This window comes from Aythya marila (genome assembly GCF_965140915.1).
Source record: "Aythya marila genome assembly, chromosome: 20".
Classification (NCBI taxonomy): domain Eukaryota; kingdom Metazoa; phylum Chordata; class Aves; order Anseriformes; family Anatidae; genus Aythya; species Aythya marila.
The window spans coordinates 6,859,542-6,883,901 of NC_139061.1; the positions used below are offsets into that span (position 1 = coordinate 6,859,542).

General features: G+C 50.3%; 1 protein-coding gene across 1 annotated transcript in view; it reads left to right on the forward strand.

Annotated features, from left to right (window-relative positions):
- Positions 1 to 24,360, forward strand: part of SUPT6H (SPT6 homolog, histone chaperone and transcription elongation factor) — a 27,178-nt gene continuing 2,818 nt past the window's right edge. Inside the window, exons 1-35 of the mRNA XM_082776419.1 lie at positions 1 to 117; positions 4,194 to 4,327; positions 4,798 to 4,956; positions 5,105 to 5,175; positions 5,662 to 5,857; positions 6,534 to 6,618; positions 6,995 to 7,268; positions 8,549 to 8,650; positions 9,135 to 9,251; positions 9,797 to 9,886; positions 10,353 to 10,495; positions 10,759 to 10,910; positions 11,423 to 11,521; positions 11,687 to 11,816; positions 11,908 to 12,058; positions 12,450 to 12,604; positions 13,175 to 13,370; positions 13,708 to 13,847; positions 13,926 to 14,043; positions 14,691 to 14,767; positions 14,957 to 15,092; positions 15,486 to 15,623; positions 15,963 to 16,130; positions 16,654 to 16,781; positions 17,889 to 18,096; positions 18,578 to 18,725; positions 18,983 to 19,125; positions 19,884 to 20,024; positions 21,097 to 21,292; positions 21,420 to 21,658; positions 21,926 to 22,039; positions 22,317 to 22,441; positions 22,682 to 22,794; positions 23,215 to 23,292; positions 23,376 to 23,542. Of these exons, the coding sequence (XP_082632545.1) occupies positions 4,219 to 4,327; positions 4,798 to 4,956; positions 5,105 to 5,175; positions 5,662 to 5,857; positions 6,534 to 6,618; positions 6,995 to 7,268; positions 8,549 to 8,650; positions 9,135 to 9,251; positions 9,797 to 9,886; positions 10,353 to 10,495; positions 10,759 to 10,910; positions 11,423 to 11,521; positions 11,687 to 11,816; positions 11,908 to 12,058; positions 12,450 to 12,604; positions 13,175 to 13,370; positions 13,708 to 13,847; positions 13,926 to 14,043; positions 14,691 to 14,767; positions 14,957 to 15,092; positions 15,486 to 15,623; positions 15,963 to 16,130; positions 16,654 to 16,781; positions 17,889 to 18,096; positions 18,578 to 18,725; positions 18,983 to 19,125; positions 19,884 to 20,024; positions 21,097 to 21,292; positions 21,420 to 21,658; positions 21,926 to 22,039; positions 22,317 to 22,441; positions 22,682 to 22,794; positions 23,215 to 23,292; positions 23,376 to 23,542 (4,806 nt within the window). The 5' untranslated portion in view covers positions 1 to 117; positions 4,194 to 4,218. The remainder of the gene's footprint in view (positions 118 to 4,193; positions 4,328 to 4,797; positions 4,957 to 5,104; positions 5,176 to 5,661; positions 5,858 to 6,533; positions 6,619 to 6,994; positions 7,269 to 8,548; positions 8,651 to 9,134; positions 9,252 to 9,796; positions 9,887 to 10,352; positions 10,496 to 10,758; positions 10,911 to 11,422; positions 11,522 to 11,686; positions 11,817 to 11,907; positions 12,059 to 12,449; positions 12,605 to 13,174; positions 13,371 to 13,707; positions 13,848 to 13,925; positions 14,044 to 14,690; positions 14,768 to 14,956; positions 15,093 to 15,485; positions 15,624 to 15,962; positions 16,131 to 16,653; positions 16,782 to 17,888; positions 18,097 to 18,577; positions 18,726 to 18,982; positions 19,126 to 19,883; positions 20,025 to 21,096; positions 21,293 to 21,419; positions 21,659 to 21,925; positions 22,040 to 22,316; positions 22,442 to 22,681; positions 22,795 to 23,214; positions 23,293 to 23,375; positions 23,543 to 24,360) is intronic.

Below are 24,360 nucleotides of genomic sequence, written 5' to 3' on the forward strand. Positions count from 1 at the left end.
GCCGCTCCGCCCGCCCGGAGGTCGCAACTCGTCTGCTCCGCCCCCCGCCGCCGCCGCCGCCGCCTCCATTTTCCCTCAGCGCCCCCGGGGGAGGCCGCGCCGGGCCCAGCGCTGCCGGTAGGGGCCGGGAGGGACCGGGACGGCTCCGGGAGGGTTGTGAGGGGTGAGGGGAGGGGTTCGGTAGGGCCTAGGGGTTGCGTGGGGGCATCTACCGGGGCTTTGGGCCGGGCTGGGCGGCTGCCGGGGGGGGTGAGGCCCGGTGGGGCCGTGAGGGGGGCACGGGGAGGGCCTGGGGGGGGGGTGAGGGGGTCTGGGGGGTGTGAGGGGGTCTGGGGGGGGGGCTCCGGGGGTTCCCCGGTGTGGGGGCGGGGGCTGGGCGGCCCCTCCGTGCTCCTCACCCCCGCCCCCGGGTGTAGGCCGTGGGGGTGGCACCCCTCTGACCCCCCCCCCTCCTTTAGGGCGCCCCCTCCCAGCCCAGCTGCTGAGGGGTGGGGGCGGTGGGACCCCCCCATACACACACAAACCCCTGGGGTCCCCACCTCCGCCTCGGGGCTGCCATGGGGCCTGGGGAGGGCACCCTGCTGCCACCCCCCTCCCCGTTATCATAAGGAGGGGAGCGAGACCCTCGCCCCTATTTCCCCATTTCCCTATGGGTTCTCATCACCCTATCCGCAGGAGAAGTCCCCGCACAGCTGGGGCGCTCTGTTTGGGTTTGTGAACGGCTGGCGGGGCCCCCCAAAAAATGCTGGGGGGGGGCAGCAGCCTGGGCAGGCCCTTTTAGGACCTCACGATTGATTAAAAAGCAGCACATGGAAGGTGAGAGTGAACGGCTGGAGGTCGCGGCGGGGTGAGGTTTGAGGTGGTTTGGGGGTTTGCAGCCCCCCCCCGTTCTGCTTCCGTCGGTGCTTGCTTTGTTTTTTTCTGGCTATGACGATGCGAGGAAGGGAAGGAAGCGATGAATTTAGCAGCTAAATGGTTTAGGGTAGCTGAACCCCGCTGGGGGAGGATGCTGGGTGCTCGTGTGGCACACGGGAGGTGATGGCAGGGGGTGTAACAGAGGCCTCAGCCACCGCAGCAACTGCCTCCACGTCGATTTTCACCATTCAGGGAAGAGCTGCCAGAGCCTCAGCACTTCCTTCTTTTAAAATACCGCTTCAACACCCCAACATGGTCCAAAACGGAGAGTTTGGAGTTATTTAAAAGCAGAGATCCCAGCCGGGTGCCTGCAGGCACAGGCAGGGCAGAGAAAGTGAGGAGGGCAGATCCATTTTCTGGTCCTCGCAGGAAACCGTGCCGTGGCAGGTCTGAAGGAGCGATGCGGAAGCGCTCTCACAGGGCTGCGGGGCCGCGGCGCTCGCTGCCACAGGATGTCCTGCGGCCCGATAGCATCGGGGGAGGTGGGAGCAGCGGGACCAGCAGGCAGCGGCAGGACTCGTGAAGCAGGAACGGGGCTGCCTGAGCTGCCGGGGCTCTCCCCGACCTGCCCCTGTCCCGATGTTGCTGAACATCGTGGGTCTGTTCCTCGTTTTGCTCCTCAGCCCGGTTACTCACCTCGCACTGAGGAAGGGGGGGTGTTTGTTTTAGGTCCTGCCTTTGAAAGTTTGTAAAGCAGCTGTGAAACCTCAGTACCACACGTGCTGCTGCCGTGGTGGGGCTCAGCCCTGCAGAAATTCCTGCCTGCCCCACGGAGTGGCTCTCAGGAAGAGCCCACGGCTGATGAGATGCCTGCAAGGGATCAAATGCGGCATTTTTATTGTAAAAACACTGAGATCGGTTCCTTGTAAGACCTTGGAGCAGTGACATTACCTTTGCCCTTGGTTTGGGATTTTCATACCAAGCCGCTTGTCACAGCCTTACTCCTGTCGACATACTCTCACCATGCTAACACTCATTTCATGAGCGTTTCATTGACAAAATGAATAGATTGGGCTTCCTTGGGCTCTGTGTTTTAATCGAGCCAGGATTTCTGGCCCTCGTGCTGTGACAGAGCTTTCTGAACCTTCTCCAGTTCAGCCGTTTTGTCTTTGAGATGAGAGCTGGACAGAACTGTTCCCCGATGGCTTTGGCAAAGGTGCTTCCGTGGACCTGTGTGATCCTCAGGGAGTTGAACCGTGAAGTGGCAGAGGTTAAAAAAATCTGTCCAAAAAAATAAAAATCGCAGAATTCGTGTGGTCTCACAGTGACCCTGCCCGGCTGTTCCGTGGGCATGGACAGCAGGAGATGCCTCTGGTTTCCCTCACCCATGTGTGAGGCTTCTGTGGGGTGCTGCTGCTCCCCATGCTGGCCCTACAAGTGGCTCTGTCCCCGCTGTGCCTCCTGACGCTGCAGCTCCTCGCTGCGTGGTTGGATTTCCAGCCCGATGTGCTCGAGGATCTGCTCTCCCCGTACCGACAGCAGGGAGAGCTGCCTGCTCGCTGTCGCCCCGCTTCAAAGGAGCTCGCGGACTCTGGCAGGTTGCCATCGTGCCCTTGAGCTGAGCAAAGTGCAGGCACCCCCGGCGTGGAGCAGAGCTCGGGGAACCGCACGGCCCCGAGCTGCCCTGGGCTGGAGGCAGCGCTCGAGGCGCTGGGCACGCGCCTCGAGCATTTTTTGGGGGAAACACTTCACAGCAGGGAGCACGCGGTGCTGTGATGGGGGGTTTTCTGTCCTCATGGACGTTTTGGATGTCTGTCGTGGGCAGAAGGAGGCTCGTTAGGCTGGGAAATGCCACGGAAGCCGCTCGCCCTGCAGTTAGGTGCGAGGAGCCGCCGCGCTGCTCGGGCAGAGGCTGGCAAACAAAGCAGCTCCTGTTCTCCGCGGCACCGAGCCCGTCGGGGGCCTTTGCTCCAAAATGCAGGGAAACGCATTCAGCCGGCGCCTGCCTCGCCCTCTGACGCCTCGTTTGGGAGAAGGATGAGCCGGGTGAGGACGGGGATCAGCCTGTACCCGCGCCAGGACGGCGATGTGCTGTCTGGGAGCGGGGCGGCAGCCTTGGCCCGCTGCGTCTGGCCCTGGCTGGAGCGTGGTGAGGAGGAACAGCAGCTGCTCTCTGCTCCTGCCTGAAAACTCCGAGGTTTTCCCTCGTCTTTCTCGTGGTTTTTCCTTTAATGAGGCGGGGCCAACGTATTCCTGTGCAGCTATTAATATTTTAAAGCAAAATATTAGCCAAGATCAGCCTTTTTCCGCTCTTTTTTTTTTGAAAGTGAGAAGCGAGTCCCTGTTTTTCCCTAAGCTGCCGTGTTCGTGCTCCAGATAGGGGGATCTGTGGGCAGCACAAGAAGCCCTGCACACGAGATGTGGCACGGCAAAGCCTCGGTCGGGTGGGGAGATGGTTACTGCAGCACCTTGAAGCACAGTCAGGTATCGCTCCCCATCATGTAGGGCTTTTTTTGTTGTTGTTGTTTTTTTGCATCAGATGGAATTTAATGTGGAGGTTTTGCCTTTAGATCTGATCCTTCCTCGGAGCTTTGCTTTGTACCAGAGGCTGCTGCGTCTTCCTGGGCTGGCTCTGTCACCGTCACAGCCACGTGAGGGATTGATCGGGGTTTTCTTATAGCTGGCTTTAGAAATTTCTGTTGCTGTGGCCTTTTTAAAAAGGAAAAAAAAAAAAAAGAAATCCTTTGCAAATTAGAGCAGATTTATAACCACAGGAAGCGACAGGCTCAAGGACAGAACTGAGGCTGTGTTAGGATGGACAAACACTTTCCTTCGTGCTAGCCCTGGTTTATGCTGCTTCCAGAAACCCCACTGGGGAAACACATCAAACAAAAGGTTCTGGGTGCGGGAATCACCCCGTGCTGCAGTCCCCTGTTACCTCCTGATCTCTCCCCCTTGGCACCCAACGTGCTGTTTGCTCCGTGGGGCTCCCTGGCTCTCTGCAGAGCCTCGCTCAGCACTCAGCCAAGGCCACTTTAGGGATCACCCTGGCTTCATTAAGCAGGGATTAATCACGTCAAGGTCCTAATTGGTCGGACGGTGCGCCTGACCCAGCGCTGCGTCAGGGACAGCGTAGGGTCGCCTTCCTGGCCGAGCCTGAGGCTCGCTGAGACACAGCCCGACAGGAGCTGACAGCACGGGGCTGCTGGCTTGGCTTGGCTGATCTCTGGTGACAGGGATGTTCAGGCGAGGGGGGCTCTGGGCAATTCAGGACCTGGAGAGCTGATTTGACCCTGTTTTCCCTTAGCTGACGTGATGGATTTGTCCTCTCTCCCCAGCTCCTGCGCGTGAGACGCTGCAGCCATGTCTGACTTCGTAGAAAGCGAGGCGGAGGAGTCGGAGGAGGAGTACAACCAGGACGGGGAGGTCGTGCCCAGAGTCACCAAGAAATTTGTAGAGGAAGATGAGGACGGTGAGTCTTCCTGCCTGCGCCCAGGAGGCTGAGCTGTCTGCGTGCCTCACAGCTCTGTTTTCCATCTCCTCACGCTGTGGATGCAGCAGTACCCGTGCAGCAGTAGCGTGGCCATCTGTAGGCGATATCCTCAGCTGTTGTAGCGCTTCCCTTCCTCAAAGCGCTTAGATGGTTTTTATATTTGGCAAGAGGAAGTACATTTCTTCACCCCCGGGGGATGCGCGGTTTGATAGTAAACAGTAAAAGCACGGGAATTCTCCCAGTGTGACCACTCCACCTGTTCCCTCTGCGTGAGACAAGAAATGGGGCTCTGGTGTGAGAAGCTGACCCAGTTCTGTGTCAGTAAAAGCCTTCAGTTAAGGCTCCCTGCGCAGATAGTGTGAAGGAAAATGTTTGTACAGAGTTGTGCAAGAGCCTTGGGAGATAAATGCCTTAGACACTTATGCAGTAGTTATTGTTCTCCACCCTAGATGAGGAAGAGGAAGAGGAAAATCTGGATGATCAAGATGAGCAAGGGAACCTGAAAGGATTCATTAATGATGATGACGACGAGGAGGAGGAAGAGGAGGAAGAAGCCAGTGACTCTGGAGACTCTGAAGACGATGTTGGCCACAAAAAGAGAAAGCGCAGTAAGTTTTGGGGTGGTGCAGGCCACGGTGTTAACACTCATACTGCCCTGCTGCAAGCGGTGTCTGCGTGGCCTGGGTGAGCTGTACCCATCTGTCCACTCCCACATCAGTAAAGGGGGACTGTAACTCGTCTCTACTTTCTTGTCAGCCTTTGATGACCGCCTGGAGGACGACGATTTCGACCTCATCGAAGAGAACTTGGGCGTTAAAGTCAAACGGGTGAGTTGTTTCCACACTGTTGCTAACGGTGTGCTGCATCCTGGCACAGAGGGTGGGCTCTGGAGTGGAGTGAGCGAGCAGTGCCTCCAGTCTGCTGCTTTCCTTGAAAAGGAGGAGCTGAGTGCTCGAAGGAAGCACGCTCTCTCCTTGCCAAGGCAACTGGGCACTGGCTCCTAGAGTTTCCAAAACGCTTTGTGCTTGTTTGTAACATCTGCTCTGCTCCTCCCCTCCCACCTCTGCAAAGCAGGTTCAGAAGAGCCCATCTGCCAGTAATTTTTGCCCGTGTGGAAAAGTTAACCTGCAGCATGGCTCTTTTGGAGCCAGGGGAGGGCTCTTTGCCCCTCCCTGCCTGTGCTGTGCTGGGCTCCATCCTGCTCCCCCTCCAGAGGGAGCAGAGGAAGTGCAGTTCTGGCCTGGCAGAGACGACACGGAGCGTGAGTGTCTGTGCCAGGAGGTGTGTGCACTAACACGACTCCTTGCTTGCAGCAAAAATTCAGGCGCGTGCGGAAGATGTCCGATGATGAGGATGATGAAGAGGAAGACTATGGGAAGGAAGAGCATGAGAAGGAAGCCATTGCTGAAGAAATCTTTCAGGATGGCGAAGGCGAGGAGGGAGGGGAAGCTGTTGAAGCTCCTGTTGCTCCACCAGAAGAAGAGGAGGAGGAGGAAGAAGATGAATCTGGTGAGTATGGATGGCCGATTGCATCTGAAGTTTGTTGTAGGACTAAAGCACAGCAACCAAGTTAAGAGTTCCACTGATCTACAGTTAACCAAAAGCTGGAGCCCTACTGTGGTCAAGCTCTTGGTGTCTGATTAGTACTATCTTTAGAATTAAACGTTTCTGGGCAGCAGATTTAGTTTGTCTGTTAAACTGCTTTGTCCAGAAACGTGTTGCATACGCTGAGGTGTTGAATGCCTCCTTTAAGCTGCTTTCAGCATGAAAATGCTTCGAACAAAGAAAGTGGAGGCACAGTTTAGCAGTTAGTAGCACTGCCCATGCCTGCCCTACTCGTGCTCTTGGGCATTAGCCCATCATCACTGCTGGTGCTGTACTGAAGGAGTTGCAGAAATTCTTTCTGTCTAAGGTCCGAAGCAGGAAGGCTTTTTTCTGAGTGCATTTTCTGTGCACTGAGCTGCAGATAGCTACCAGATGGCTGTCCTGGGTTTAAAAGTTTATTCTAGCGTGTAATTGTGGTTCAGGCTCCTGGAATTTCTGAGGTTGGTGAAGGAGATGCTGTGGCTAGCTGTGCAGACTGCCAGCAGGCAGCAGCCTAAGTCTGTGGTGGAGGCGCACAGCTGCACTGGCTGAGTGTGTGTGTGTGTGTCCTGACTGCTAAAATGGTTTTGTCCGTGTCCAGACATCGATGACTTCATTGTGGATGACGACGGACAACCTCTGAAGAAGCCAAAATGGCGAAAGAAGCTCCCTGGATACACTGATGCGTAAGTATTGATTGGAAATTGGCCCGGAGCCTTAAAAGGAGTGCTCAGATCACTTGACTTCTGCAACTGCAATGTGATTCAGCTTGTGGTTGGATACTGCTGGTCTCCTTCCCCAAAGGAATGTGGTGAATTTAAACATGGGGCTTTTGGGCAGACATTTAAGAAGTCATAGACTTCTTTCTTCCCTAGATTTTTTATGGGAATACCAAAAGCAGTCCCTTAAGAGAAGCATTTACATGTAAAGCTCAAATATCTGTGTACCTATCCATTTTTCTTTAGCTTAGGTGCAAAACCAAGGGTTAAACTTAGGTGCTGTGACCAGACCAACATTTTCTGAACTGCATCATGGGGCTGAAGTGTAGTTTTTGCCTTCCAGTGCCTTGCAGGAAGCTCAGGAAATCTTCGGTGTGGACTTTGACTATGATGAGTTTGAGAAGTACAACGAGTACGATGAAGAGATGGAGGAGGAATATGAATACGAGGATGAAGAGGCTGAAGGGGAGACCCGTGTCCGACCCAAGAAGACCACCAAGAAGCGTGTCAGTCGCCGTAGCATCTTCGAGATGTATGAGCCCAGTGAGCTGGAGAGCAGTCACCTAACAGACCAGGACAACGAGATACGCATGACAGACATGCCTGAGAGGTTCCAGGTGAGGGAAGAGGGGACAGATGTACAAACAGAAAGCATTTCAGCACCCACCAAGTACAGCAGGCCTGAGACCTGCAGGCCAGCTTTCTCACCCAGCTGCTGGCTGGATTTTGATCTCTCTTTTCCCTTTTTGTCTATCCCACTTTAAATGTGCAGGCTGAAGCTCCACATTCCAACATAACAGTGAAACAGAGTTGTTCTGGCTGTGTAAACCCAGAGGGGTTTTAGCACTGGTTGTAGCTTCTCTGGCCACTGGGTGCCAGTGTTGCTCTTCTGGGTGTGGTGCAGGGCATGCGCTCTGCTGAGATGCCCTCTATATTGGGTGCTGTTAGTAATCCCAGGAGCTGTGCCTCTAGAACAAGAGTGATGCTGCAGTGCCCGAGGCTTGCTAGGGTTTTCTAGCCTAGAGCTGTGCCAGCCAACACAACTGTTCCTTGCAAGGTGTTACTGTGTGATTCTGTAACCCACTTTAAATAATTTGAGCGACTGGGACTTACGCTGCTGTCCATGAGGAGTCCTGTTTGTGCTGCTAGGAGTCATTCTGTTATCTCAGTTTTTCACTTAGTTTTGCCTCTTACTCGGGTTTTCCCTGGACAGTCAGTGTCCTTTGATCTCCCTTTAGTGAATGTTAATACAGTTCTGTGCAGAAGCTTGTTACCTGCCTTTGTGAAATGTGATGTCTGAAGCTGCCAGTTTTTCACAGGACCCATTTTTTTTCCACACCAGTGTGTACAGCATGAGGAAGTGCTGTATATAATGTCTTCTGGCCATAAGTGGCTCGTTCAGATGTCTTGTCATAGTCACAGATGGTTAGAGCAGGCTCCGCCTGAAAGAGAAGTGGCTGGCCTAAATGCCCAGAGAGGCTTTGGAGCTGTTTTATGTTCTGTTATTCTGTGGCTGCAGCAAGAAAAGTGATAACAAGGTGGGAGCAGGGCCAGATGGGAATAGAGGATGTAACTTCATGGGACTTTGGAGTCCTGTAGGAAGCACAAGTACCCTGAATTGTTCATCATAGAAGGCTATGCACCTTTACAGCCTTTTCCACACGTCTTTGGCAGACCTGTTGGCTTTTTTACCTACTGCAAAGCTGATGCAGATTTGCTGTTTGCTCAGATGAAGGTGTTGAAGAGCTGTCTTCAGCATAGCCCCGTGGGTGTGTCAGCTACTGAGACCCCACAGCAATCTGCAGCTCAAAACAGTCATCTCCAGGTTTCCTAAAAACATTGCAGCGTGAGCCCTGGTGCTGTACATGCCTCTGCTAATCCCGCTGTCTTTTCACAGTTGCGATCCATCCCAGTAAAAAGCGCTGAAGATGACGAGCTGGAGGAAGAAGCTGACTGGATTTACAGGAATGCATTTGCAACACCCACCATCTCCTTGCAGGTAAAGGGCTATGCCTGGGACTTCTGTCCTAAGATGGCTGGTGACTTGAAGGTGCTACAGATTTCTACCCTGGAGACGTTCCAGGAGTTTGCTTAGAGAAACGTCATGCCCAGTATGCTTTTCTATTTTTCTGGTCTTGAGTGGGTCACTTAACACACACACGTCTTCATTTCCACATTAATAAAACAGGACAAAAAGCAGCCCAGAGATGTTGCAAGAATAATTGTCATAAGAGACTGAAAGATCTCTGAGCCACTGTGCACTTAGGGTAAACTAATATTAGCTGAGATCTGCTTTTAACGATGAGTTACATTGGCCAGATGCTGCTTCTGTGTTTTCCTTAAAGCCAGTCATGCTTTTTCTGTGGTCTAAAATCGCAGCATGTAGCTAAGCCTGTATTTCCAGCTAACAAAGGGATCACCGTTTTCCAGCCTTAGCTTGGACTGCTCTTTTAAGCAACATAATGTGTTGTTTATCCTTTTAGGAAAGCTCTGACTACCTTGATCGTGGACAAGCTGCCAGCAGCTTCAGCCGCAAGGGGCCCAGCACCATCCAGAAGATTAAAGAAGCCCTGAATTTCATGAGAAATCAACACTTCGAGGTACCTCATAACTCAGCTTCATTTTCAAGGCAAAGCCTGAGTCACCATCTCCTTATCCAGGCAGGATTAGTCAAGGGGTTGCTGGGAGGTATTTAGGGTAACGAAGTAGGCAGGTCTGAGGTGCCTTACCTGTCTGCCTGTGCTGTGACAAAATGGTGCTTCTCTGGAAAGTGCAGCTCAGCTCGTGTGAGATGTGACAGCAGAGGTTTTAAGGCCTGTTTGATGGGGCTGCCATTGCCCTGTTTGCCTGATCCTGGACAAGTTGATAAATGAGGTGGAGGAATTCCAGAGTCTTTTGAACCTTGCTTGGTCCATTCGACTTATTATCTGAGGTGTTACCTGATGTCACAGAAGCTCTTTGGTGTATGTGATGCATTCTTTGGTGGAACAGTCTCGAGTTGTGTTGTGACTTGGTACATCTCCCACATTGCTGCCCCATCAGCTTGTTCTCCCATGTGGGACAGGAGCAGTCTCTGGACTCCTGGCTGCCAGGAGCAGCCCCCTCTCCTTTTGCTTGGTGTTGACGAGTCTCGTTTCTGACCTAGGTCCCATTCATCGCCTTCTACAGAAAGGAGTATGTAGAGCCAGAGTTGCACATCAATGACCTGTGGAGAGTCTGGCAGTGGGATGAGAAGGTGAGAGGTGTTTTCATTGGTAATTATCCAATCAGCATTTATTTTATCTTCCCACCTAGCTGGAGACCTTCTATGCCTTTTTTTACTCATTTTGCATCTCTGCCGCCACGTGATGTTAAAGAATTACCTGACAAAAGAGAGTGCAAAAAATAGTCCTTTCCCTTCACCAAGTTCCTTTTGTGTAGTGACCTTTCCTGCAAGGAGTGCAAGTTCCTTTTCTGCTATTAGTTAGATCCAAACCTTAATTTGTGTTAACAGAAAATAAACAAATAATCTCTGAGATGAAATCTGCCATGTGTGTCACATCTGGGCATGGCTGTGAGTGAAGGTGTCGATGATGATTTTTATACAACAAATATCCTGAAATCCTGGGAGTGCCTCCTTAGGATCCCCTCTTTGGGGGAAGGGAGGAGATAAATGTGACACAGCTACAGTGCATCACTGGAGATTTCTGTTTTAACGCTAGTGGACCCAGCTGAAGATCCGCAAGCAGAACCTGACACGTCTGTTTGAGAAGATGCAAGCCTACCAGTATGAGCAAATATCTGCTGACCCAGACAAGCCTTTGGCTGATGGGATAAGGGCCCTTGATACTACTGACATGGAGAGGTATGGTGCCATGACGTTTTTGTATTCATTCCAAAATGACTTAATGTGTACCAACCTATCTGTACAACGTTGAACCTCAGGCCATTGCACTACATTGATTTTAGCCTCACCACAAAGCCAGCGATGAGAAATATTTAAAACTCCTTCAGAAGATGAGCCCAAGCGCTCCTTTTGCCTGACCTGTCCTAGAGCAGGTTCTGTGAGCGCTCTACCCACAGCTGTGCTGTGAGTAGGATGTAACATGCTGGCTTTGCATGTTCTAGGCTGAAGGATGTGCAGTCCATGGATGAGCTGAAGGACGTGTATAATCACTTCCTGCTGTACTATGGGCGAGACATCCCTAAGATGCAGAATGCTGCAAAGGCTGCTCGAAAGAAGCAAAAGCGTATCCGAGAGGATGGTGAAGAGGAAGAAGGTTTGTCCCCAAACTTGATAAGTCTCCTAATCCTGGGCTGGTTCAAAATCCTGGTTCAAAAGAGTAGTAAGAAAGTTTGTTGAAAAGCCTTTGTGTGTGCACAGACCATCTCTGCAGTTCCCTTCTGTCTCAGGTTAGTCCCAGGTCTTCCAAATATCTCTAAAAACACTTAAAATTGGTTATACAGGATGCTGTTTTTCCAAGGGACAGAATATCACGCCTCGTGATGGGGTAAAAGCAAAGATTCAACTACCCTGATTTATGTTTTAGCATACAACCCAGAGATACTGCTGTTAAAATTGTGCAAAAGAGAGAAATTGAAGAAAAGCTAGTGTTTACAGGGTGTTTGTCGAACACTGAATAATTTTAAGGCTACTGTGACCCTTCAGTTGTGTTCATGGGATTTAGGGACTGTGTTGCACAGTGCTTGTCCCCTTTGTTGTGCTGCTGACACACTGCAGCTGACAGTATGCCTCTGTAAAGAGGCCTTGCTAAACGTACGCTTCCCGTAGGTGAAGGAGAGGATGCTGAAGATGATGAGCAGAAAGGGCCTGAGCTGAAGCAGGCTTCCCGTCGGGATATGTACACCATCTGTCAAACAGCTGGGCTGGGTAAGAGCTCTGCTCTGTCATGCTGAGCTTGCAGTGTGTTGTGGCCTAGCCTGCATGTTCTTCTGGGCTGTGTGGCTTACCTGGGGGAGAAGGACTGGTAATTTTGCTCAGTATAATCTCCAGTACCCTTCTCATCATTTTTGTGATTTTTATTTCCCCCTCCAGACAGCCTGGCTAAAAAGTTTGGTCTGACACCTGAGCAGTTCGGAGAGAATCTCCGAGACAGTTACCAGCGGCACGAGACAGAGCAGTTCCCTGCAGAGCCCCTGGAGCTGGCCAAGGATTACGTGTGTAGGTCAGTGTGTGGGGATCCTCGCTCAGGGCCTGCGGATGATCTTGGCGTCTTCTCAAGTCCCAGTCCTTACTGTTGCCTTTTTTCCTTTTAGTCAATTCCCCAGTCCAGAAGCTGTGCTGGAAGGAGCCCGGTACATGGTGGCTTTGCAGATAGCCAGAGAGCCTTTGGTCAGGCAGGTCCTGAGGCAGACTTTCCAAGAGAGAGCTAAAATCAACATTTCACCAACCAAAAAGGGGAAGAAGGTAAGGAAGGAAGCTCTGACTCTGTGGGTCAATTCAGGGAAGGATCTAAATAATACACAAATGTTCGTTTTGCATCTGGAAACTTCTCCCATGTCAGTGGCAACCCTGAATAGATCTTATTGCAGTGTGTGAGCCGGGCTGTCAGAGAGGCCAGCTCAGCAGCATGCAGCATTTTTAGTTTCAGCATTTCATCAGATCTGACTCTTACTGTTGAGATGTTGCCTTCAGTTGTTGAAACAGTCTTTCTCCAGCTGGGAACAGATTCCACTGCATCCTGCTGGGGAAGGAAACATAAACTGGCAGGCGTAGGGGTATTTAATGAAAACCAGTGTACAGTAGGGTCATTCCTTGTGAGTGCCCTCCATGCTTACTGATTCTCTCCTCTCTCCAGGATATCGATGAAGCCCACTATGCCTATTCCTTTAAATACTTGAAGAACAAGCCTGTGAAGGAGCTGCGAGATGACCAGTTCCTGAAAATGAGCCTGGCGGAGGATGAGGCACTGCTGACTATAGACATCAGCATTGACATGAAAGGAGTGGAGGGGTGAGTCCTCCCTGGTTGTGCCCTGGCAGAGCTCATTTGTCCAGTGCTGCTATGCTGTTAGAGCTCCTCTGTATCCCAAACTGCTTCTGGAGGTCGTGGTCTGGTCTCCTGGTCCTTAATGATAAGCAGCCTCGGGGGCTCGCTTTTATCATCATCTGACTGAAAACTTTAGAAGAAATCTGGCTTATTCATTTGAAAGCAAATTCTAAAGGCTTCTGGCTGTTTGTGAAAGGCAGTGCTTGTTTCCAAATCACCCTTGCTGTGTGACTTCTTGGTTTCTTCCCTTTCTTCCAACCAGCCACGCTGTGCAATAAGGCAAGGGTGTGCTGCAGTGGCTGTGGGCTCCCCTGTGTCAGTCCTCTCTGTGCTGCCAGCAGAACATTCAGCTGAGGTCTGTCTAGCAGCATAGCTCTTGCACCTAAAGGAGTCTTGGGTGGGAGGATTGGCTCTTCTCTGTACTTACCAGGTAGCTTCCTGAATCGGGTCACATCCCTGTGCAGGAATCTGACAGTGGTGGCATCAATGCAGGCGTTTGGATCCTGTCTATATCTCCACCTCTTTCTTTTGCAGTTACGGTAGTGACCAGACATACTTTGAGGAAATCAAACAGTTCTACTATCGGGATGAGTTCAGCCACCAGGTGCAGGAGTGGAATCGGCAGCGTACTATGGCCATTGAACGGTCCCTCAACCAGTTCCTCTACGTGCAGATGGCTAAAGAGTTGAAGAACAAGCTGTTGGTGGAGGCCAAGGAGTATGTTCTCAAGGTGAGGTGGGGGACAGATGGGTTCGAGTCAGAGCTGGGGTTACAAATGCTGAAAGTCGTACAGTACACTGAGAATGGCTGCTGTTGGGCCACATGCAGGCACTTGGGAAGGAGGAGGGGACAGTGAGAGGTCTGAGTCAGGTTCTAAAGGCAAAGTAAAGCAGATGCTTTAGTGGGAGGTAAAATGGGCTTTGTGTTTCTGGAGACCTGGTCCTAATTCTGGCAGGCTACTCTCCTGCTGCCCTGAGCAGTCCCTGACCTTCCCTGTGAAGAAGGGCTATGCCAGAGCACCTGCAGTGGATTTTCTCACTCCTGTCTCTCCTTCTCTGTTCTTCTAGGCCTGCAGCCGCAAGCTGTACAACTGGCTAAAAGTAGCTTCGTACCGTCCTGATCAGCAAGTGGAGGAAGATGATGATTTCATGGACGAAAACCAAGGGAAGGGGATTCGGGTGCTAGGCATTGCCTTTTCCTCAGCCAGGTAGGAGGAGAGGAACTGGCTCTGGATCCATGTTCAGCTTTAGCAGTCCTCTGTGTCTGAGTGATCTTTGTTCTGCAGGGACCACCCCGTGTTCTGTGCCCTTGTTAACGGAGAGGGCGAGGTTACAGACTTCCTCCGATTGCCACATTTCACAAAGAGAAGGAATGCCTGGCGCGAGGAAGAGAGGGAAAAGAAGGTGAGCCTTGGCACAGCTCATGTCTTGAGACTAATGCCCAAAGGTCGCTTTTGGAACTGGGTGATGCACTGTGAGCTGGTGAGGAATAGCCAGTCTGAAGACAGCACAGGCTTTGTCACTCCTGCATGCAAGAATTCTGCCTTTTTTTTTTTTTTCTTCCACCCTGTAATTATTCTGCTGGAGAGGCTTTCAGTTAGATTCCAGTTTGCTTCTGCTGCTCCTCCTACAGGGAGTGACAAGGCCTTGCCAGTCTCAAGTTCTGTTGGTTGGGGTTTCTGAGCTTCTGTGGTTATACAGCTACAAATCTTCTCCACTTTCCCTGATCATGCTGTAATGGTGAAATGCTGCAGGACCTACTGGAGCTTGGGATAGGCTTTTAACTTCCATTCCCTGCTTGTACTGCTATCCTGAAACACAGAAGCATGATAGCATCAGTCTTTCCTCTGCAGAGCTTTCATGTTTGTCCTTGCAGTTGTCTGCAGGGCCTCTGGAGAAGGTGTTTATCTAGATCCATGTCATGGTGGCAGATCAAGGTAGCAGTGAGGGAGGATTTTCCCTGTGAAATAGGAACCCCAGACTGGTAGCTAATCCAATGCAGAAGCTCTCTAGCGTTTCTACTCTGACCCGTCTCACCTTCTTCTTTCCAGGCACAGGATATTGAAACTTTGAAAAAATTTCTTTTGAACAAGAAGCCTCACGTGGTGACAATCGCAGGCGAGAACAGGTCAGAGCAAGTGTCTTTGTGTTCCTTGCATTTCTAGGTCTCTTTGCAGTCCTTTCCTTGTGCTCCTCCACATTTCATTGTTTGTACAGTTAGCTGGAGGAGGAACAGGCTGCTCCCAGAACAGTTTTTGTGTGTAGCAAGCTGCAGTCTTGCATTCTCCCCTCAATACCCTTGGCCATCTCTCCCTAGGGATGCTCAGATGCTGATGGAGGATGTAAAGAGAATTGTTCACGAGCTGGATCAGGGGCAGCAGCTGTCCTCTATAGGAGTGGAGCTGGTGGACAATGAACTGGCCATCCTCTACATGAACAGCAAGAAGTCTGAGGTGAGCCTTCTGTTATTCTAGACACCTCTCAGTCGTACTCAGGCTGTCTTGGCCTCTGTTTATTCTGCTGGCCCAGCCTTGTGTCATCCACTGCCTCATGTGATCCATCTAGAAAATGACATGCTGATCCCTGGGTCAAGGCAAAGCATCTTGTTTAGGTTTCCCTGAAGAAGTTGGCATCAGCAGACGTACAAAGTAGATGTTGGTGCATTCTGAAATCGATTTTGTTCAGCTGAGTGGATGGGCTTGTTTCATTCCTAATTACAGCATCATTCCTGTGGGTCTTTGATCTCGTCTCTCTTTGCCTGAGCACCAAATGCCTCCTGTGTTCCCGTTCTTGTCTGATGTCTTTGCACGTTGTGCTACAAAATGTGATTCTCTGGCCTCTTGCAGAATGAATTTCGGGACTACCCACCTTTGCTGCGTCAAGCAGTCTCCCTTGCTCGTCGCATTCAGGATCCTCTCATAGAGTTTGCCCAGGTCTGCAGCTCTGATGAGGATATTCTCTGCCTGAAACTCCACCCTCTGCAGGTAAGGGTTCCTTGTAGGATCCTTGGGCAGGGGGGATCCATTTTTGGGAGGGGAAAAGAAAAGTGGCCTGGGAGACCTGGGACTGTTTTCCGTCAAGGAAAAGTATCCCAAGTTGAACTGGTGCAAGCTCTGCCTGTTCTGTGCCACGTTCAGGCTACACAGCACCTTTTTTTCTGCCTTCTTTAGCTCATCTGCCTCCTGCCTTTAGGCTGTTCCCAGGGGTAACTCTGAGGTGCAGTACAGCCCCTGAGAGCCAGTCTACTGCATCTGGCCCCGCTTGCTTATGGCAAAGCATTACACACATCCCCTTGCGAGGCTAATGCCTCTCCCTTCTGTCAGGAGCACGTGGTGAAGGAGGAACTGCTGAATGCCCTCTACTGCGAATTCATAAACCGCGTGAACGAGGTGGGAGTGGATGTCAATCGGGCAATTGCTCACCCTCACAGCCAGGCTTTGCTGCAGTATGTGTGTGGCCTGGGACCACGCAAAGGCACTCATCTGCTAAAGGTAAGGAGGCTTCTGTCACTGCCTACAAAAACAATGCGTCCCGAGCGGTGTGCGAGTTGGCTTGATGGCAGTGTTGTGATGAGCTGAGTCAGAGTTCTGCGATGCAGCTGACAGCTCCGTCGACGAGTTTTCATACGCGTTACCTCACTGTGCCTAACCCCGAAGCTGTTTGTGGACTTGTGTCCTTCACAGACCCACGCAACTCAGCAGATCTGTCAGTACTAGCTCGCTCCTGAACTCACAGCAGCGGATGCGCTGTTACGGTACCAGGACGCCTCCATACTGTGGAAAACACAAGGCAAAAAGCCAACGCTCTTCCTGAGAGCTGGAGCTGTTCCATGGGGAGTCACCTGCCTTCGTGCAGTGTTGAGACACAGGCAGAGGGCAACGGTTAATGGTTTGTGATGGTCTTGGTTATGTCAGATGCTTTGAATACCGCACTGTCCAGTGAGAATCCTCTGCTTTTCCTGGGAAAACCTTGGGTTTGAATAGCAAAACTTAATGCTGTTTCTTCTTTCTCCAGATCTTAAAACAGAACAACACACGCCTGGAGAACAGGACCCAGCTGGTTACGATGTGTCACATGGGACCCAAGGTGTTCATCAACTGTGCTGGCTTCATCAAAATTGACACGGCATCGCTGGGCGATAGGTGGGTATTGGATTGTGTTCAGTGCTGCCCAGGCTGTGAAGCTAAGTGTGTCACAGGCTAAAACAGTCTCGTTCTGTGGAGTCCATGTTCCTAGGAGTTTCTGTGTGGCCCCTCTGATCTCTGGCCAAGTTCAGGTATTGCTGGTTATTAATCTGATTCTTAAGGGTAGCTAAACGTGTCCAGCAGTGTGAGCTGCGGAACATTAATTATATAGCTTGCTATGGTGTGAAAGACCCTTTGTGGTCAAGAGGAACTAGACTAAAACCAGTTGTTCCTTAACTTTCCGTAGTCCTTGTGCATGTCCGTCAGTGACCCGTATGCACTTCTCTTGGTTTCTGCCTAGTCCTACCAACAGCATTTTATTTTTTCAGAAGTTTCAGAATGGGGGCATAAATCAGCAATTTAACTTCTTCATAGCAATACTGGTCAACTTGTAGAGCATCAGGTTACTGGTAACTGAACAAGAAATGTGTGTTTGGAGGACAGTGATAACCTATTTTTTAAGTCTTCAGCTGCCAGCTTTGTGCAGAAGGGTCACTTGTTGGGAACGTGCTTTTTCTAAGGCTGCCACAGCATTTTTTTTTCCTTTTTTTTCCTTCGAAAAGCAGTCTGAGAAAGGACACCTGGCTGAATCCTAACGCTGAGTGATCCAACCCTACTAGGTGGTTGGATCTTGCAGGACCCAAGTCCCAGAGGTGCAAGGGCAAAGCATACACTTCTCCGAACTGGATGCAGGTGGCTGCACCACTAGTTGGCAACATTTAACTTGTATAAGGAAGGAAACTTACAGAGCTGTGCGCTTGTCCAGCACCTATAGCAAACTGAGTCATGAGTCATCGAGTCTACGTAGCATCCAAAAGCCTGGCTATGACCTTGATGTGCAGGAGCTGCGGTCTGGGTCTGGAATTTGCCTTGGGTCCTACTGATTTAGCAAGGAAGAATTCTTTATGTCCTGTTGAGAGTAGTTTGTTCCTTTGGGGTCAGCGGTGGCAAAGCAGCCATGCAGCCAACAGTGGTGGTCAATAGGATAATTCGTATTGAGCTGAAGGAGCTGGCTCTGGAACTCTGCAGTGTCCTTATCTGAGGGTGTCTCTGGTTTTATTTCAGTACTGATTCCTACATCGAAGTCCTAGATGGTTCCAGAGTCCATCCCGAAACCTACGAATGGGCAAGAAAAATGGCAGTAGATGCCTTGGAGTATGATGAGTCAGCTGAGGATGCTAACCCTGCAGGAGCTCTAGAGGAGATCTTAGAAAACCCCGAGCGACTGAAAGACCTGGATCTTGATGCCTTTGCTGAAGAACTGGAACGACAGGTGTGCTGGGGATTCCTGGTGCTGAGAAACAGGGGAAGCTGTGTGGCCCAGCTCAGTTTGTTAGGTTTTATAGCTGGTGACCTTTGTCCTTTTTAGGAGATAATATTCATCTGTTGCCATTGTAAAATTTATAAACAGCTATGACAAGTATTTGGTGTCTGACAATGGCATGTAGTAAATTCTTACAGAAAGTATGCCTGGGGCAGGGGAAGGGAAAAGACAGTAATTAGGCTGGTTTTGCCCCCCCGAACTTAATTTTTTTCTGAATTTAGTAATACTTTTTACCTCCTCAACATACTGTGACTAAGTCCTACAGTTTGATGATGATGACACTCTGCAGTGTCATTGTCTTCCCCCACCTCCCCCCTTTCTTTAATTTGGTGTTTGATAAGTTCTGTGAATTCTTTTGTAACTTACACTGGATTCCCTTTTCACCTCCTCCCTGTCACTTATGGCTTTATAACCTTTGAATACCACGCAGGGCTACGGTGACAAGCATATCACTTTGTATGACATCCGAGCTGAACTGAGCTGCAGGTACAAGGACCTGAGAACACCATACCGTGCTCCAAACACAGAAGAGGTCTTCAACATGCTGACCAAAGAAACTCCAGAGACTTTTTATATAGGTACATCTATGTTCGCTTAGAGGGCTCTGATGATTGTTGTCATCCTAAGTAGATTTAAAATACGTAGAGGTGGGGCAAAGGAATGTTGCTGAGGGTGACATTGGGACAGTGCTAGGATTACAAGTGTGTGAGGCAGCTTTTTGTGTACCTGGGAAGTCTTAACACCTTCATACACATCTGCCTTAGATCCAAGTAAATGTCTGGCCCTGCAATTGGCTTTCAGTTCTTCATTCTCTCCTTCTCCTCTCACACCACAGGTAAAATGATCATCTGCAACGTCACCGGGATAGCCCACAGGCGGCCACAAGGAGAAAGCTACGACCAGGCAATACGGAACGACGAAACTGGCCTTTGGCAGTGTCCTTTCTGTCAGCAGGATAACTTCCCAGAGCTCAGTGAGGTAGGGCTGCTTCTCTTGCCGGCCCTACCTTTGCCAGGAGTGTATCAGCAGACCTGAGCATTTTGTAGGGATGCAGTAGCCAAGGGCTCTTGAGAAACAAGGTAACAGAGCCAAGATTATGTCTGCAGTGCCCCAGGACCCCAACCTGAATGTGACCTTTGATTGCAAATATAAAATGTTCCAGTTTTGACTAATTGCCTCAGTATGGATTTGACAGGTCCTTTATGGATCTTAGTGAACTGAACTAGGAGTGAAATGGATTTGGGGATAAGCTGGCCAGTTCTTTGCAAATACATAAAGCAGGCTTGTTTGTGGTCTAGGATTGTGTTTTACGCAGAGAAGCTGCCAGTGACATAGAGAACAGAAGTTTGTTCTGCCACCTTCACAATTTTAAGAACTTATCTGGACTCCCTGCTGCTTAATGCAGCTGTACTTTAGGTCTCTCTTCCAAACATTTGAATTCCAGCATTGGTAATCAGTGACTTTAGAGTTCTATAGTGTTCGTTAGAAACCAGCCCTAGCTGCAGGCTTTTGTTCAGGGTCTAAAAATGTTCCTGGTTGCAAAGTTCTACTCAGCTGAAGTAGGAAGACCGTGTTACTGGGTAGCTTTCGTTGAAGTCCTCTGTCCTCTGCCCTTCCACACGTCTGTGCTGGCTGTGCCTGTTTGCTGACACAGCTTTTAGACTTGTTTGAGTGTGAGCTGGCTGGGTTATTGTGTTTCCATGCGGACTGACTTTTTATCTTTTGCCTTGCTCCAGGTTTGGAATCACTTTGACAGCGGTTCCTGCCCAGGTCAGGCCATCGGAGTGAAGACACGTCTGGATAATGGCGTTGCTGGCTTCATCCCAACAAAATTTCTTAGTGATAAGGTGGTCAAACGGCCAGAAGAAAGGGTGAAGGTATGAAAGCAGTGAGTTTTCACATACCCTGCAAGAACTAGAAGAGCATGGAGTCAATGGCAATAATTCATAGTTTGGTTAATGCTGTTTCCTAAATGGCTTCTCAAACCTTATTTTCCATTGAAGGACTTTAAATCAGCAGAAAGTTCAGGTTCTGGTTAGCGTCCTTGTCCCAGAGTGCAAATCTCTCTTGGCAGCTGGTGGAAACCATGTTAATCAGTTAACATGTTGTACTGTGGGAGAATTTATTATAGTCTGGGTTTGGGAGACCAAAAGGCATTCTAATGCAGAGCTGCCCTTTGTTTCTGGCTTTCTAAAGAGTTCACAGAACTGCTGTTAGTTAGATATGCAGGGTCTGTTTCCCTCTCTTGTAGCTTTTTCTTTTGCAATTCATTTGTGGAGGTCATCAGAGTTGCTGTTCTTGTTCAGGACAGGGGCTGGGGTTCTGAAATCACGGGATCACGTATTTCTATCGTGATAAAATAGAGGTTTAACATCTTTTCTGTCTTCTTGGATTCCCTGACAGTCCACGCAGGTGATGGATAATCCTGTAAGCACAGAGATCTCTTAGCAGCTTTTTAAAGAGCCATTGTTGACTTCAGCACGGTTAACTGGACTAAGACATTACAGTTTTTGTGGTGGGATTTCCCATTTAACTACTGTAGTCTTTTGGGTGTCTTCCAGTCTGTTTCCGAACAGACATAACTGCTTGCTTGTGCATCATGAAGTCCAGTTTTGCAGCTCCCATTGTTAAAGATATCTGAAAAAGCAAAATTCATTGTCTTTAGCTTGCAGACATGCAGTTTCCAGTGTGATGTGGGGTGTAGATAGATGATAGAGAAGTGCCAGCAAGAAATGTCTTCAATCTCTTTTGATTCTAGTCATCTTGGGGATCAGTTGGTTTTCAATTCATATCGCAGGATCACTTTTAAAGGTGGTATCAGTCTGAAATACGTGAGGTACTTGTGCCTCCTCATTGGCAGCACGACCCCACACAGACTGCTCTGTAGCACAGGGTGCCTGGTGTATCAGCCACACCTGCTGACCAGCTTTGCATGACCCTCTCCTGCAGGTGGGAATGACCGTTCACTGCAGGATTATGAAGATCGACATTGAGAAGTTCAGTGCAGATCTGACCTGCAGGACTTCTGACTTGGTGGACAAGAACAACGAGTGGAAACTGCCTAAAGACACCTACTATGACTTCGATTCTGAGGCAGCAGATCACAAACAGGAAGAAGACCTGAAAAGAAAGCAGCAGCGAACAAGTGAGTCAGTCCTTTTTCCCTCCCCTGTGACATCAGCCTTCCTAGGGTGCTTCCCAGGGAAAACAAGCACAATTGGAATAAAGCAGTTCCTCTTGGAAGCCTAAATACTCCTCTTTGTTCCCCCTAGCATACATCAAGAGAGTAATTGCTCACCCGTCATTCCACAACATTAGCTTCAAGCAAGCTGAGAAGATGATGGAGACCATGGACCAAGGGGACGTGATTATTCGGCCAAGTAGCAAAGGGGAGAACCACCTTACTGTCACCTGGAAGGTGAACGATGGGATTTACCAGCACGTGGATGTCCGAGAAGAGGGCAAGGAGAACGCTTTCAGTCTGGGCGCCACGCTTTGGATTAACACCGAGGTAAGAGCCCTGCAGAGCATGCCTGGGAAGGGCTTGGTGGGGAAGGAGAAATACCTCCGTGGCAGAAACAGGTTGTCACAGCCTTTCTGTCCTTGCAGCTGCTTTCAGGCAGGCTAGAGAACTGCAATGGATGTTACTCTTCTCTTAGACTCTTTTCACTCAAAGCATCCAGCCTTGCTGTGCAGGATATATGACTGATAGCTGTATACTAGGATCAGTTTCCTCATCACACACCCTAAATACCTCTTAAAATGTGTTTGTCCAAAGGAGTTTGAAGACCTGGATGAAATTGTCGCTCGCTATGTCCAGCCGATGGCTTCTTTTGCCAGAGACCTGTTGAATCACAAATACTATCAGGATTGCAACGGTGGAGACAAGAAGGTGAGCCTGTCCCAGGCTGCGGTAGCTTGTGTGGGAGATAAATAGGTGTCTTTGTCCCAGGGCAGATCTTAAACTCCTTGAGTCTAGCATGAGTTGCTGCTGGACTGAGCTCTGACCTTCCTTGTCACTTGGGGCTTGGCAGTCATGTTCCAGCTGTAGGTTTCAGGGGGATTGTCTAGCAGCAGTGGAGTCAGGATGGGTTCCTGCAGGTTCTCCATGTTGCTAAAAATGTAGGCTCTCCTTGAGTGTTTCTTTTTCTCTTTTTTTCTCTAATTAGAAGCTGGAAGAGCTGCTGATAAAGACCAAGAAAGAGAAGCCAACGTTTATTCCCTACTTTATCAGTGCCTGTAAAGATCTACCTGGCAAATTCCTCTTGGGATATCAGCCTCGAGGCAAACCAAGGTAAATGAGAGGCAAGCCCAGCAGCTGGAGCTGAGTACTGCCAGTACCACACCTGGGCTTACTGCTGCCAGTTTCTCTTCCAGTTCTGTCAGTCTCTGTAAGTCAGCCTTCACCCGAGTTTGTAGGCCATGTCATGCCTGTTCCTATTGTTGCCTGTTAGCATGAGGGTGCTGTATGGAGGCAGGTATCTGGAGCAGCCTGTGATCTCTTGTGCTCTCCCACATTCCCTGCTCCTCACAGGATAGAGTATGTGACAGTCACACCAGAAGGATTCCGCTACCGGGGCCAGATCTTCCCTACCGTGAATGGACTCTTCCGATGGTTTAAGGATCATTATCAGGACCCTGTTCCAGGTGAGCATCCCAAAACCTCAGTGTCTCAGCTTTCTGTTTCATGGGCATCACATAGTTAGGGCTGTTAGTAAAGGCCAATTCTGTGGTCTTTATCCCTGAAATGTGTTCTAGGTTTTTCTGTATGTGGAAGGTTTCAAAGCAGTACTCAAGTTTTTGTATTTCATCGACCTGTTAAGAGCTCTCCTCAGAATCTTTTGGCCACGTGGGCCATGCAGCAAAGGAATTGCCCCTTTCCCCTCCCTTAGCCTCTCCCACCATACAATCCTGCACGTGCCATGTCCTGGTAAAACTGCACCTCGCCAATACAAGTGTTTCCAACGATTTTTTTTTTTTTTTTTTTTTTTCAAACCTTGAATATCAGACCAACAGCTGCTCTCCTGGGAGAACTAACCCATCCCTCTTGGCTTCTGTTTTACACAGGTATTACCCCCAGCAGTAGCAGTCGGACCAGAACTCCAGCCTCCATTAATGCTACTCCGGCTAACATTAACCTGGCAGGTCAGTGCAAGCCTTTCCTGGTGGAACTGGGGTACAAAGTCCTCCGGGCTCTGCTTTATCTAACACGATGGTCCTTCTTGCAGACCTGACCCGTGCAGTGAACGCCCTCCCGCAGAACATGACCTCCCAGATGTTCAGTGCCATCGCTGCCGTGACGGGCCAGGGGCAGAACCCCAACGCCACCCCTGCACAGTGGGCATCCAGTCAGTACGGCTACGGGGGCAGCGGAGGTGGCAGCAGCGCGTACCATGTAGGTGTCACTTCTAAGCCTTGGGGACAAGGTGCTGTTGTGTGGCTGCTTCTCGCCACTACAAACCATCCCACGGGAATTCTTTGTGGTGCGAGGGGTTGCTCGTTGCCAGAGATGTGCTGTAGAGGGGAGCTTGAGAGGGTTCTTGGACCAGATTTCTTCTTGCCTCCCTCCCGTGGCTGAGGAAATGAGGCGCATAACCCTGTCCTGCTCTGAGGAGAGCTGAAACAAATAGCAAACTGGCCAGGCCCCCAAGGAATGTGGCAGGGTAGAGAGAAGGGATCCAGCGGTGAAGGCGCACAACCTTGTGATTGTGCCCCTGAATCGCCAACGTGAGCTGCCAGAGGAAGAGATTAGCTGTGAAACTATGCGCTGAGTTTGCAGGGCTTTTCAGCTCAGCGTGCTAATCTCCGAGCCGCACCGGCAGGCGAACACCTCAGCCTGACCGAATACCCAGGGGCTTTGCAGGGAGTTGAACAGTTTCAGCTCGTGCTGAAGCCTTTCCTCACGCACACTGGTACCTGCCTCCCCCCGGCACGCGCTGCCAGCTCCCCGGCTGACCCTGAGGCTAAATCCAGCTGCGGAAGGACTGAGTTGTCTGGGTACAAGAAACACGCCCTGCCATTAGAGCTGATGAAGAGGTGCTGCAAGACGAGGCTTGCAGGGAGGAGTGATTCTCTTTTGGACCACCTTGGGAGGCTTTCATGGAGTTTTGCAAAACAAGTGTTGAGCTGGGGATAGGCAGGGACTGTGGATAACCCAATGTGTTAAGCACTGAGCCAATCTGAAGGAAAAGGGAGATGAATAGGGCAGAAAAA